This window comes from Capricornis sumatraensis, chromosome 8 (assembly GCF_032405125.1).
Source record: "Capricornis sumatraensis isolate serow.1 chromosome 8, serow.2, whole genome shotgun sequence".
Lineage (NCBI taxonomy): Eukaryota > Metazoa > Chordata > Mammalia > Artiodactyla > Bovidae > Capricornis > Capricornis sumatraensis.
Window position 1 is genome coordinate 44,805,763 of NC_091076.1, and position 13,983 is coordinate 44,819,745.

The window sequence follows — 13,983 nt, forward strand, 5'->3', positions numbered from 1 at the left end:
GAGTTGACTCATTGGAAAAGACTCTGATGCTGGGAGGGATTGGGGGCAGGAGGAGAAGGCGACGACTGAGGATGAGATGGCTGGATGGCATCACGGACTCGATGGACGTGAGTCTAGTGAACTCGGGAGATGGTGATGAACAGGGGGGCCTGGCGTGCTGCAATTCATGGGGTCGCAAAGAGTCAGACAGGACTGAGCGACTGAAATGAATTGAACTTAAATGTATGCCCATTAAATCAGAGATGCTAGCTAACCAACTCATCCTCTGGCATAGCCTACTCCTTTGGACCTCACTCTGTCCCAGCATCAGTCTTTTTCAAGGAGCCAACTCTTCAGATCATGTGGCCAAAGTACTGGAACTTCATCTTCAGCATCAGTCCTTCTAGTGAATATTCAGGGTTGATTTCCTTTAGGAGGGACTGGTTTGATCTCTTTGAAGTCCAAGGGACTCTAAGAGACTTTTCCAGCACTGCAGTTTGATGGCATCAATTCTTCGGTGCTCAGGCTTCTTTGTGGTTAAACTCTCACATCTGGACATGACTACTGGAAAAACCATAGCTTTGACTATACAGATATTTGTCGGCAACATGATGTCTCTGCTTTTTAATACAGTGCCTAGGTTTTTATAGCTTTTCTTCCAAGGAGCAAGCGTCTTTTAAATTCATGGCTGCAGCCACCATCTGCACTGATTTTGGAGCCCAAGAAAATACTCCATCACTGTTTCCATATTTTCCCCAACTATCTGCCATGAAGTAATGGGACACCATGTTCTTTGTTTTCTGAATGTTGACTTTCAAGCCAGCTCTTCACTCTCGTCTTTCACTTGCATCAAGAGGCTCTTTAGTTCTTCTTCACTTTCTGCTGTAATGGTGCTGTCATCCGCATATCTGATAAGTAGTTATATATATTTCTCCCAGCAATCTTGATTCCAGCTTGTGCTTCATCCAACCCAGCATTTCACATGATGTACCCTGCATATAAGCTAAATAAACAGAGTGACAACATACAGCCTTTACATAATCCTTTGGAATCAGTCCATTGTTCTATGCTAAGTTCTAACTATTGCTTCTTGATCTGCCTACACATTTCTCAGGAGGCAGGTAAAGTGGTCTGGTATTATCATCTCTTTAAGAATTTTCCACATTCTTTTTTGTGATCTGCACAGTCAAACGTTTTAGCATAGTCAATGAAGCAGATTAATATTATTCTTTAAAAATAACAGATTTTATTAATATTCTCAAACAACTGATTCCACATTAAAACAAAACAAAAACACTGCAAGACAATTCACAATACTGACTGATGTAAAATTAAATATAGAAATTTCTTGACATCTCTCAAGCTCACAGAGAGTAAGCTTAGAAGCCAAAATTTTGCCTTCTTAACTTTTCAATCAGGAAACTTTTCAATCAGTAACATGATCATTTTATTGAGTTTCAGAATGTATATCTAGAACATTTACTTTGTGAGTGGTCTTGCATAATAAACTTACAATGAAGCAAGTAGATTTACTTTTGTATTTGATAAGTTTTGTGGCACAGAACCTCACAATGGCTCTGTGACATGCCGGTGGGCAGGGCTAAACAACAAAGGAGGAAGTGAGAGTAGCAGGCATATTGCACCATGCACACACCTTCTGTGATTACTCACTCAGGCACTGCACTAAGCTAAGGCTATCATGAAGGAAGTTTGCATGCAAGAATCTTACCCTGAGTTTAAACTAGAGAGCTTACACTAATTCATCTTCTCACTGTTGCTTGAAGGGCAGACTTTTAATAAACACACACTTACAGGCCCAGTGTCATCCTCTACACCGAGCTCTGGACTAGTCCCATCTTCAAGCTCTTCCTCTGAGGTGATCCAGTGCACCAGTGTCTCCATAAGAGGAAACATTATACTTGGGTCTGGTGATCTCATTTTTGTCATTATTTTGTAAAATACAGAAACATAGAGAAATAAAATCACTATCATGCCAGCATTCCTAAAAAGACTTCATGACTATGACAAATCATACAATTGTAGTAATTATCATATATTGACATATTTCACCTAGGAAAGGAGAGTGGTAAGGAAATTGGTTAACACTTGGAATATGAACCCTTGGGGCTGATGTTAACAAGAACCTGCTCCAGCAAAGAATGGTTGTGCTTTGCAACTTACTGTCATTTTGAAAAAGCTTGTTCATAAGCACTTAGGAGCAGCAGCCACTTGAAGTGTACACAAACGGTACATACGTCTTAAAAGACTTAAAGACAGAATCAAGATTCCCACTCCTTTCAAAAACTCTGCATTCTCAAATTGATTGTTCTGTGGAAAATATGTCAGGGAAGAAAAGTAAGGATATGTGTAATTTCTTCAAAATATTTTTTGGCTTAATTTTTCCAAAGTGGTCACTGTTGTTTCTGTTTTGTTTGAGAGTAACCTATTCATGAAACTGACCCAAAGGGGTGTCTGAGCTGGGGCCTTTCTCTACTGTCTCCCATGAGCTGGGTGGGGAGCACCAGGCAGAGAATTTCCTGGCCTGTTGTTGCTGGGGGACACTGAGGGGCTTGATCTCTGTGAGGATATGGGGCAGAGAAATTTCCATTCTAGACTGGTGACCACAGGCGTTCTTACATTGAAGTGCTTTTTCACAATTCAAAATTCAATGAATCAATACAATAAAGCTCTTCTTGCATGACAGAACATATTTAATAAAACCTCAGAAAATAAATTTCCAAGTTTTTCAAGACATTTGCTAAACTCAATAGAGGTGAAAGAATCTTTCCAACTTGTTTGGTAAATTAAAAATAAAAATTAGACATTCAGAGAGTCACAGGTTGTGTTTGTGGTACAATCAGTAACTCTTGAGGAGAGAATGTTGGCAGATATGTTTATGAAGATAAGCCAATTTGTTAAAGCAGTCTTGTCTTGTTTCAGGAAATCTAATCATCCATATTAACCCCATTGGAAGACTGGTGAAATGTAATCACTTGAACAAATGGGTGGGGTTCAGAGACACAATATAAGGAGACTCCAAGAGGCAAAGTCAGTCTTCTCCAGAACTAAGAGGGAGTGTTTGGAGTTCACCTGCACTTTGAGACTTCTGAAAGCCACACTTGGAACTCTTGACCCCTGAGCCAACTTCATATTATTCTCCAGGGTAGACTGTTTCTACAGCTCCTTAGGTGAGTACATAATTCACCACAGAGTAGCTTCTGGGACTCTTCTGAGGGAAACCAAACTAAATTTCCTAATTTTAATCTATCGGTAAAATGAGATTCTTTTCAATGTAACAGCCCTTTTTACCAACTTAGTGAAATGATCCTGTTCCGGTTTTGTTAGCTTGTCGTGACATGCACTGTGGAATGATTAGGGGGATTCATTTTACTTCTGTGATTGTGTTTCTTTCTTACTTGTCCCCATGCATTTTAAGGACTCAGAAAGCGGCTGACTGATATGTCTTGTGTTTGATGTAGCTTCTAACAATATTTAAGACTATTTGATTCAATATGTAGTACCTATCATCACTTACCTGAAAAGTGGAATGTGTCTGTAAATACCAGAGAGATAATACTCTACACTAGAGCTAGATAATACAATGAGTTGCTGAAAATATTGCTAAAGTGAGGTAACTATAAAAGAAAGTGAAAATGAAGGGAGGTAACCATCATACCTCCCAAAATATACATTTTTGACTGAAATCTTAAAGAAGCTAGGGAATGATTAAGAAGTCAGAAAGGTGACACTACTGAGCATACAAAGATATGAGAAACTTAAGACGCTTCTATGCTGAACAAGTACAGGCAAAAGGACCTAATTTTTTTGCAATGTAAAATTTAAATCACATGATTTTTTTTGATGATGACTACTACTATAACATAGAAAATGCATCGGATGAGTATGGATAGAAAGAAAAATTCAACCACTTAGTATATTCATAAACTCTGGTTGGAATAAGTTACAATTTGTCAACATTTAGTTTCCTCTTTATTGACTCTGAATGTACTCAAAGTGCTTTAAAAAGAAAAGAAATATTTTTGGAAAAAAAATGCAGATTGAGATAAAAAAGGACATCTGAAGAAAATGCATGATAATTACGTGAAATAATAAAGATACAAGCTTAATCAACTATCTCACACCAAATCAATGACTGGCATAAAGAATCGTGACTATTTGCAGAAATTAGGACCCACCATGTAGAACTGTCAATTAGGTCAAGCTCCTGAAGTCATGCTATCTAGAGGAAAACAAGACCTCATCAAAACTGAGCTTCTCCAGTAGGTAGAAGGGAAAGAGGTCAGAAGATAGTGCTGGTTAGGCCACTGAGAAAATTTTCTGCAGCTCTTGAAAGTTCTCTTTATGTTTCTGTTTTCCATTTGTATCCAATGAAAAATCCAGATTCTTCTGCTCCTAAAGCAGTGTATTATTTGGTCACAATCCAAGTCTAATTTTGTTTGTTCCTTTCGTGGTTTGGGGAAAGAGGAATAAACTCCTGATGTTCTTCCCTCAGGAAAATGGACTCAGAAATCCAAGAAGCCTTCCAGAAGGAGCTCACCTGCCTCGTCTGCCTGAATTTCCTTCTAGACCCAGTCACCATAGGCTGTGGGCACAGCTTCTGTAGGTCCTGTCTTTGTCTTTTCTGGGAACAAGCCAAAGCCCCTGCCAGTTGTCCAGTGTGCAGACAACGATCAGAACAGACAAACCTCAAAACCAATTTTCTTCTGAAGACTCTGGTGTCCACTGTCAGAAAAGCCAATCTCAGGCAATTCCTGAAGTGTGAGGAACACCTGTGTGGGGCCCACAAGCAGACAAAGACCATCTTCTGTGAAGCTGACAAGAGCTTGCTCTGTTTGGTCTGCTCTCAAGGTCAGGAGCACAAGACTCACAGACATTGTCCCGCAGAAGAGGCTGCTGAGGAATCCTGGGTGAGTGATGCCTCTGAGAGCACTTAGGAAACTTGGGGATGGTACACCTAAGAGACTAAAAAGATGATGCTTAAACCCTCTCTTTACTGAGTTGGTAAAGAATTCACCTGCAATGCAGGAGACCCTGGTTTGATTCTGGGTTGGGAAGATCCCATGGAGAAATAATAGGCTACCCACTCCAGTATTCTTGGGCTTCCCTTGTGGCTCAGGTGGTAAAGAATCCACCTGCAATGCTGGAGACCTGGGTTTAATCCCTGGGTTGGGAAGATCCCCTGGAGAAAGGAAACGCTACCCACTCCAGTATTCTGGCCTGGAGAATTCCACGGACTATACAGTTCATGGAGTCACAAAGAGTTGGACACGACTGAGCAACTTTCACTTTTACTGAGTGCCACGTACAGATCTAGTTAACAGTAATAAAGTGGTGAAGAACATAGAGCAGTATACCTGCTTTATAGAACTTTTATCCAATGGCTGGCTGATGAAACTAACTGAAATTATTTGGGTGATATATTATTATGCTAATGACACTGTTGGTCCTTCATTTTAAGAAAGAAACTGTAAAATCTACAAGTGCAAAAATACTTTTCATTGAATACAGGTTTTCTAATCCTGGACAAGAAGGAAGATACAGTACATTGGATTTTACAGAAGATAAACGTACCTATATCCAAATTTTGATATAAGTTGCCACAGCAGATGAAAATTAGTCATACCTCAGGCAGATAATTGCTTAATGGTGTGTGGATTTTTAGTGTAGAATTTCATACAATAGATCATGAGTGAGGAAAAACAGGGACACCTGATGACCTGTCGTAGTCTGTTAGCATCTCCCTCGAGGACTTTTATCTAATAACTGTCAGTACACCCCTATCTTTGGGCTCTGAAACTCCAATGTATTTTATTTTCTTGTACTAAAATTCATAATTCTTTTACAGGAAAAGTTGGCAAACCAAATGAGATTTTTATGGGAAAAGATTCAAGAAACTGAAAGAAATCTCAAGAAAAATGGCAGAGGAACTGACCCTTGGATGGTAAGTAGAAGAACATATTTCTCTGAAAAAACAGATTGAGGCAGACAGAGAGAAACTTACCATTAATAAAGTGAGCTGAAATCAACATGTATAGTGAAATTCAGAGAGTGAGTTGAACACCGTCAGAAAAAATCTTCTAAGTACCATTCAACCAACATTTTCATGCCTCTTGAGCTCTTTAGAATCCGATGGATCAATAACTAAAACAAAAGACCCATTAGAAGAAAGTTCTAAGGTGGAGGTTTATGGTGTGATATGGATGATTACATAGATGTGATTCAGGATCTCATGGAAAGTTTCTCAAGTTTAAGATCAATTCCAGTTTTTAAGTTCAAGTAAATGTTTAAAAATCCATGGGTTATTTCAGGCACAGATTTCTGTCAGTCATACATTTCAGAAAGTAAAACGCATGTCATTGGGAACCACAAAGTACTTCAATCTGATTAGTACATGAGCCCAGGTGATACAAAGCAAACATGAACAGCACTTTAAGGAGTGTGCCCATCATGGTGAAGAGTGATTGCTCTCTGGCTAGAGGGTGATATTGGTTCAAGTTGGAGAAAATGTGACATGTTAAACAACTTAGGGGGAAAGGAACAAGGAGAAAGAGTTGGCGCATGAGAGAGTGAATAGTTCAATACCAGGAGGAATATGAAATGGAATGAAGAGAAATGATCTTCCAAACAATATGGGAAGAAGATTGTGAACTTATGGGGAGGAAGAAAACAGATTCATAGAGAAAAGAACACTAGAAAGAAATGATTGAGGCTGAACAACTATTTGAGAACAGGCAATCATTTTTAGAAAGATGTTTAATGCCACTAAGAGAAAGCCAGGAGATATTAGGTGAAACACAAGCTTACATATTAGCATTGAAATGAGGAAATTGCATATGACATATGAATCACCCATAAATTTCAATTGCTTATATGGGCTCTTTCACATTTAACAGGAGGCATATGAAAGAAATAATTAATGAAAAGATTTTCTCCAAGTGTTTCAGGAACTCCTGAATTAGATGACAGTTGTTTGAGGAAAGGGTAGGTTTGGTTTCTGATCAATTAAAAACAATAAAAACAAAGTGAAGGAAAGAGGAATGAACTTGGCTTCTGAGATGAGGGAGGGCATGCATTTAGGATGGATGTAGCTTCTTGGGAGAGAACATGAATCAGAGCAAACTAAATGATGTTGAAATTCATCTCTCAACAGTTTTATGTGTATCGACATGGAGACATGATTAGGAGAACTTATCAGATGGCACCCCCATTTCTCCCAGAGGAGGAAGATTACTATGTAGAGAGTATTATAAAAGAAGGCCAAAACATATACAATCAACTCATAAGAAGGCAAAGGGAAATAATGGGAAAGAAGAGAGAGCTCCGAGAAATACACAAGGAGCTCATTCAAATGTGCTCTAAACTAGACGTGGAGCTGCTTCAGGTAAGAACTGAGGATGTGTTTGAAAATACATTACCTGAAGTTCACACCTTTGACTTCTGTGACATGGTATATTTCTTCATTCTCTGTGACTAAGGTGGGATTCTCTCCTACTTGGAAATATTATAGATAAAAGTTGATTAGAGGTGTCCTTATAACCATGGGGGGAAAAAATCCTTAACATTTTTGTATAAATTATGTACATATAATTAATAAAGTTGATATATTAAGTTCTGTTTTAATAATATTTAAAATACATACTCTAAATGTAAATAGTACTTTTAAGTCATTATAAAGTGTTGTACATTGTAGTTATTTTCTATTTATAGTTTACTCAGTAATAATTTCAGAGAAGGTAATGGCACCCCACTCTGGAGAAGCCTGGTAGGCTGCAATCCATGGGGTCGTTATCGCTGAGTCGGACATGACTGAGCAACTTCACTTTCACTTTTCTCTTTCATGCATTGGAGAAGGAAATGGCAACCCACTCCAGTGTTCTTGCCTGAAGAATCCCAGGGATGGTGGAGCCTGATGGGCCACTGTCTATGGGGTCGCATAGAGTTGGACACGACTGAAGCGACTTAGCAGCATGCGAATTATGCCTGAGCAAGCTTTACAGTATTTTGATCCTAGATGTTCCCCAGGGAATATTCCCTTTTCAAAATCTCCTTGTGTAACTTGCTTCTATTAGAACCAGAAAAGAACAGCTTATGTACTGATTCCATTTTTTGGTCTTCAAATGTGTAATAATGGGAGACATTTGGACAAAGCTCATATGTGTATGTATATACATACATACAAACACAAATACATGTATATGTGTATAGATATACATATATATGTGTATATGTATATTTCCAATTCCTGTTGAGATATACCAGGTTTCATTTGACATTACTTTGGAGCTTATTACACTTTGGGTAAAAGCCCCAGGAAAGATCATTATGCAGAGAGCAGAGGGTGAGTCATCAGTACTCTTGTCCTTTCTGTTTCATCTTTCATTTTATTAACTAATCAAGAATACATTCTATCCATATAAAAAATGTTGTCTCAGAGGGTTTTTTTTTTTTTTTTTCAGAAAGAAAAGGAAAACAGATTTTTCAGACTGTTTTCTGGTGGTGGTGATTAGAACTCTACTGAAGTTTTGCCAAGCCAAATCCTGGTTGCCTATATATAAGGTCTAACTTGTCTTTTTTTTTTTTTTTTTTTCCTTGCCAGGAATTGGAAGACAAGCTGAAATGGTAAGCTTTTCGATACTGATGAGGGCACCTGGGGGCTCTGAAAGAGATATAGCAGCACTTAACAAAGCGATGACTTAGCTTACGTAGGTAATGCTAGATTGCTTGTGTACGTGTGTCTGCACCTGTTTTGTTGAGTATGATTTCTTGCTCAAAAGGAAGTTAGCCTTTTTGTTGCTGTGGCAGAGGGAGGTATTATCCAGCTCAGTGCAAAAATTTCTTAAAGGTCAATAATTTCTGATTTAGATATTAAAATCACAAGCACGTAGAAGTGCAAAGACTACTTTTTTCCAAGTTTGAGGTTAGAGAGGCAATTTCCCCTGAGATATGGGCTGGAATCAGGGCAAGAAGAAGAGTGAGAATTAATTTCCAAAAACAGCTCAATTCTATGAGGGTGGAGAAGGGATTTAGATGAAGAATGTTCAGCTGAAGCATGCTGTCTTATAGCAAAGGCTGTGTTTAAGAAGCCCTGGGCAGCAGAAGGATGAACCCCATCTTTCTCTTACAGGAGTGAGTCAGCACAGCTGCACGTGCCTCAGCCTCTGCTCCCAGAACTCCCTGCACGCCCCATGTCTGGGCTGATGGACTGGCTCAACCTCTTCCGAGGTGAGTGTCACCCCATTGGTGTGTCTGCCCTGCAGGGTCCTTCAGTGATGGTGTCCACAGAGAGCCTTTTCCTGCTTAGCTTTCACCTTGTGCAGGGGAACAGCCTGCAAATAGACAGGTGAAGATATATATGGTTACAGAGTCACTAAAGTCCTTACAGAATACATGCAGGCTGGTGCAGATGCTGATTTGATTCAGGCCTCATCAAATATTTTTAAATTTCATAAAACTTTGTATAATGAAAAAAGTAACATGCTCCCAAAATGGCTTCTTGAGCCCTAGAAATATCATGACATACAATGTCAGCTGTTCACTGACTTCTAGAAAGCTGGTAATTAAAACAGGATATTAAAGTAATTAACCACAATTAAAATAAATAAATAAATTTCAGAGTGTAAGTGCAGTTAGAGTTTTAAAACATTTTTTAAGAATACATTTTCTTTTCTTTTTTATTTGTGTTATTTTTAAAATATTTCTTTCTTTATTTAGTTTTAGCCACACTGGGTCTTTGTTGCTTTGCCCAGGTTTCTCTTGCTGGGGTGAGCCAGGTTACTCTTCACTACTGTGGTTGCTTCTCATTGCAGTGGCTTCTCTTGCTGCAGAGCACAGGAGACTCTTGATGAGTGAGCTTCAATAATTGTAGCATGTGGGCTCAGTAGTGGTGGGTCCTGGGCTCAAGAGCACAGGCTCAGTAGTCATAATCCGCAGGCTCAGTTGCTCCACAACATGTGGAATCTTTCCAGATTAGGAATGTCCCCTAAATTTGCAGGAAGCATCTTATCCACTGTGCCACCAGGAAAGTCCTGAAAAAACATTTTTGCTTAAAAAGTTCTTAGGAATTGAAGGCATAAAGTGCTTTTTCCATTCACATAATTTGACAAAATACATAAGCCTCAAAAATCAAATGCAAAAATCACAAGTAAGCAAATGGTTGGATGATGAGGCCACAATGAGGTCCATGATAAACCTCACCCTCGAGGGTGACTTAGCAGGAAGTGGAACACTAGGCCTCAGTTTGGAACCACAGATCAAAGACAGAAAAGCCCTACAAATAAACTACTTTGAAGATGCCATCCTAAGGTTGTATTTCTTCAGTGTCCATTTGCTAACTTATCTGTAATTGTAGAGTGATCACCAATTTTCCGTTCTACAATGCAGCTTTTTTCCTTGCACTGTGGTGGTGAAGGTGAGGATAAGATATGCTGTCATGGTCTTGGAGGTGATCGATGCCCAGAAGTCCAATCTTTTAGATGTAACAAATATACAATATTATACCCAGCCAGAAGTCACCTTGACCTCCCTCTAACTTACAATTGCTGAACTTGTAGGAAGTTATCTCCATTTTAATTAGTTCTTTCTTCAGCAGATATGTTAGCAATATTTAAACCCAATACTTTCCAATCAGAACTGCCCTTCCAATCTTACAATATATTTCCAGTGAGACTCCAGGTGGACCACCTTCTCTGGTAGATAATTTGAATTTTAACATTGGTTTTGACTGGCATTTTCTCTCATCTCTCCACAGTCAACTTTTCATTCAGTAATGAAGTAAGCAGTCATCATATCAGGCTGTTTGATGATGCAAGATGTCTGACATATGAACATGACAGCCTCCATGCATCTTTGGATGGTGGAACAGCAAAGTATTTTGCCTCATGGGGAGACCAGAGCTTCACCTCTGGCAAACAGTACTGGGAGATGTTTGTGGACAGCTCTTGGGATTGGGCTGTAGGCGTCTGTAAGGATTCCTGGATAAGGAAGGACAATGGCATACTGGATGAGTCCAACAGGGACAACTTTCTCCTTGTGTGTGTGAAGCAGGATGACCATTACCAACTCTGGACCACAGCCCCCACCACACCTCTGTACATAGAGAGACCTCTGGGCAGGGTTGGGGTGTTCCTTGATTGTGACAGTGGGAGTATTACTTTTGTGGATGCTGCCAAGCGCTCCCTCCTTTGGCGGTACGATGATGGCGTGTGCACTTTCCCTGTCAGGCCCTTCATCTGCACTGGCCACAGGTGAGGATCTGAGTCACAGCCCAGATGGGATGCTCAGGACTCCTTCTCTTGAGGGAGCCCTTGCCCACTGCAGCATATCCAGGAGACTTCCTGATCTTTAGGCCCTTTCTACTGTAATGGAGCTTCCTTTATTGTTATTTGATGTGAAGATAGTGTCAAATGCAAATTTCACTTGGTTGTCCTTCATATTGCTGACAATAAATTCTTCTCTTGTTACCATGTGTCCAGAATATATGTTGTGGTTTTTCACTTCCTTCATGAACTTCCTAAATTCACCACAATATGATCATGTGCTTCCCACTTCCTGGACCTCAATACAGGAACCCAGAACCTGTACAGCATAGGCAGACCTGGTCAACAGCCAGGTCTACGTCAGCCTGCAAACTTCTCCTGCTTCCTCATAATCTACTCTGCCCTGTGTACATCTATTCAACCTCAGGATGAAATCTGATTTGCAGGAAAATCGCCATTGCCCTGGAAACTGGGAAAAGCATTTCTTTTAGATAACTCAGAATTTGCATGTCTTTTTCTATTACAATAGTATAAGGGAAAAGACAGACAGAATCTCCTAAAGGATGGACCCTATGGCTTCCCTTTGGCATATCTGAAATGCCACCATTATTATCACCATACTTTAGGGCCATTATTAAATAAGGGCTACTTGAAGACACCTAGTGTGATTTTTAGGACCATGGATATGATAGCCCAGAAAGTTAAGTCAATGAGGGTGGGATAAGCAGGACAAAGGGACAATACATGTTCTCGTTGGGATAAAGCTGGATGGTGTGGAATTTCATTGCACTACATAGAATGGCTCACAATAAAATACATTTGAATTATTGATTTCTGAGATTTTCCATTTAATATTTCCTGAACAAGGTTTTAACCACCTGAGTAACTGAAATCAAGAACAGCAAATCTGCAGATGAGTGGTTTACTGTGTATTACAAAATAACAATCTAGAGAAAGGAGTTAGAGAATTGTTTGGACTTTGAATAATTTCCAAGTTTTCCTGTGGGTCATGTTATGGTGGAACACAGGATTAATATCTAGGTCATCAAAAAAGAAAGAAAAAACATAGCATGTGATGAATCTTGTATACCATGGGGCCTTGCATAAATATGAATTTCCACTCTAACAAAGGTTGAGAGAATCTGTCTGAATTTGTCATATTCTCAGTGGAGCATTAAATATGGGTTATTTCTGGAAAACAACAGGATTTGAAAGTAACCAATTAATACAATTACCTTATATTAATGTGTCTGAGGAAAAATCAGACTGATAGTTGAAAGAAAGCGTGCCATGAGCATACTAGTACACATCATGAACTGAGAGGAAAGTGAAAGTTGCTGAGTCGTGTCCAACTCTTTGCAACCCACGGAATACAGTCCATGGTATTCTCAGGCAAGAATCCTGGATTGGGTCACCTTTCCCTTCTCCAGGGGATCTTCCCAACCGAGGGATCGAACCCAGGTCTCCCACATTGCAGGCAGATTCTTTACCAGCTGAGACACAAGGGAAGCCCAAGAACACTGTAGTGGGTAGCCTATCCCTTCCCCAGGGGATTTTCCCAATCCAGGAATCAAACCAGGGTCTCCTGTATGCAAGTGGATTCTTTACCAACTGAGATTAAAAAAAAAAAAAAAAATCTAAAACTAAATAAGTTAATAAATAGATGCTTAAGAATAATTTAAACATGTTAATTTAAACATAAATTTAAATCATATTAGCAGTTGCAAATTCTGTCTTAAAGCTTTGGAATGTCTTTAATGGCCACAATCCAGACAATAATACATCATCACTATTAATGTGTTTTTTAGAAAACTGGCAAAACACAGTAAGAAATAAACTTTAGGTATAAAAAGTCAAGTATGATCATTATTTCTGATGTTACAAATGTTCACCTGAAACACACTAATAAACAATAAAGTAAAAAAAAAAATGAGTATACAAAAAATAAAATAAATAAAACACTAAGATTACTTCTGAAAACAAAATTAATACTCAAACTCAATTTTTTCATATATAAAAGATACAATAACTTACAGGGCTTCCCTGGTGGCTCAGAAGTTAAAGCATCTGCCTGCAATGCGGGAGACCTGGGTTTGATCCCTGGGTGGGAAAGATCCCCTGGAGAAGGAAATGGCAACCCACTCCAGTATTCTTGCCTGGAGAATCCCAGGGATGGAGGAGCCTGGTGGGCTACAGTCCACGGGGTCGCAAAGAGTTGGACACGACTGAGAGACTTCACTTCCACTTATAAAAGATACAGTTGTCCATGAAAACAAGCAAACAAACAAAAAAAGCCAGGAACCTAGAGGGGGAGAAAAGAACAAATAATGAGAGAGCCTTAATGTTAAACAGATTTCCAATATCATTCATATATCAGTGGGATATGTATTAGTGACAAAGAGTCAGGATTTCTGCTAAGAATAAATGCAGAAGCTGGCTGGAAAACAAGTGGAGTACCTCACTCAAATGAAACATGAATTTTTTTCTATTTTTACTTTTCTAAGTCAGAAAGAAACATTTTATTGGCAGATCAGAGCTTAAATATACATATGGAAATAGTTCTGCCCCAATCCATTCACTCCCAGTAGGAGAGTGGCCTACTTCTATATTAAGGAAGTAAGGAAGCGAGATACCAAGATTTTGGAAACTTTCTTAATGTCACCTAGCCCATCTCTCATTAAAATTTCCCCATGGTAGTTCCAGTACAGGAGCCCATGAGGAGAAATCC

At 39.2% G+C, this 13,983-nt stretch overlaps 1 protein-coding gene across 1 annotated transcript; it reads left to right on the forward strand.

Annotated features, from left to right (window-relative positions):
- The first annotated feature begins 4,496 nt into the window (after positions 1-4,496).
- On the forward strand, positions 4,497-11,247 carry LOC138083530 (tripartite motif-containing protein 43-like). Its single transcript, XM_068977390.1, has 6 exons — positions 4,497-4,907; positions 5,846-5,941; positions 7,151-7,381; positions 8,597-8,619; positions 9,125-9,222; positions 10,748-11,247. The coding sequence occupies exons 1-6, from the start codon at positions 4,497-4,499 to the stop codon at positions 11,245-11,247; spliced, it is 1,359 nt and encodes a 452-aa protein (XP_068833491.1).
- Positions 11,248-13,983: the final 2,736 nt, after the last annotated feature.

Coding starts and splice junctions, on each gene's coding strand:
- LOC138083530 (XM_068977390.1), top strand. CDS start 4,497: ATGGACTCAGAAATCCAAGAAGCCTTCCAGAAGGAGCTCACCTGCCTC. Junction 8,620..9,124: donor TTGGAAGACAAGCTGAAATG/GTAAGCTTTTCG, acceptor TTTCTCTTACAG/GAGTGAGTCAGCACAGCTGC. Junction 9,223..10,747: donor CTGGCTCAACCTCTTCCGAG/GTGAGTGTCACC, acceptor ATCTCTCCACAG/TCAACTTTTCATTCAGTAAT.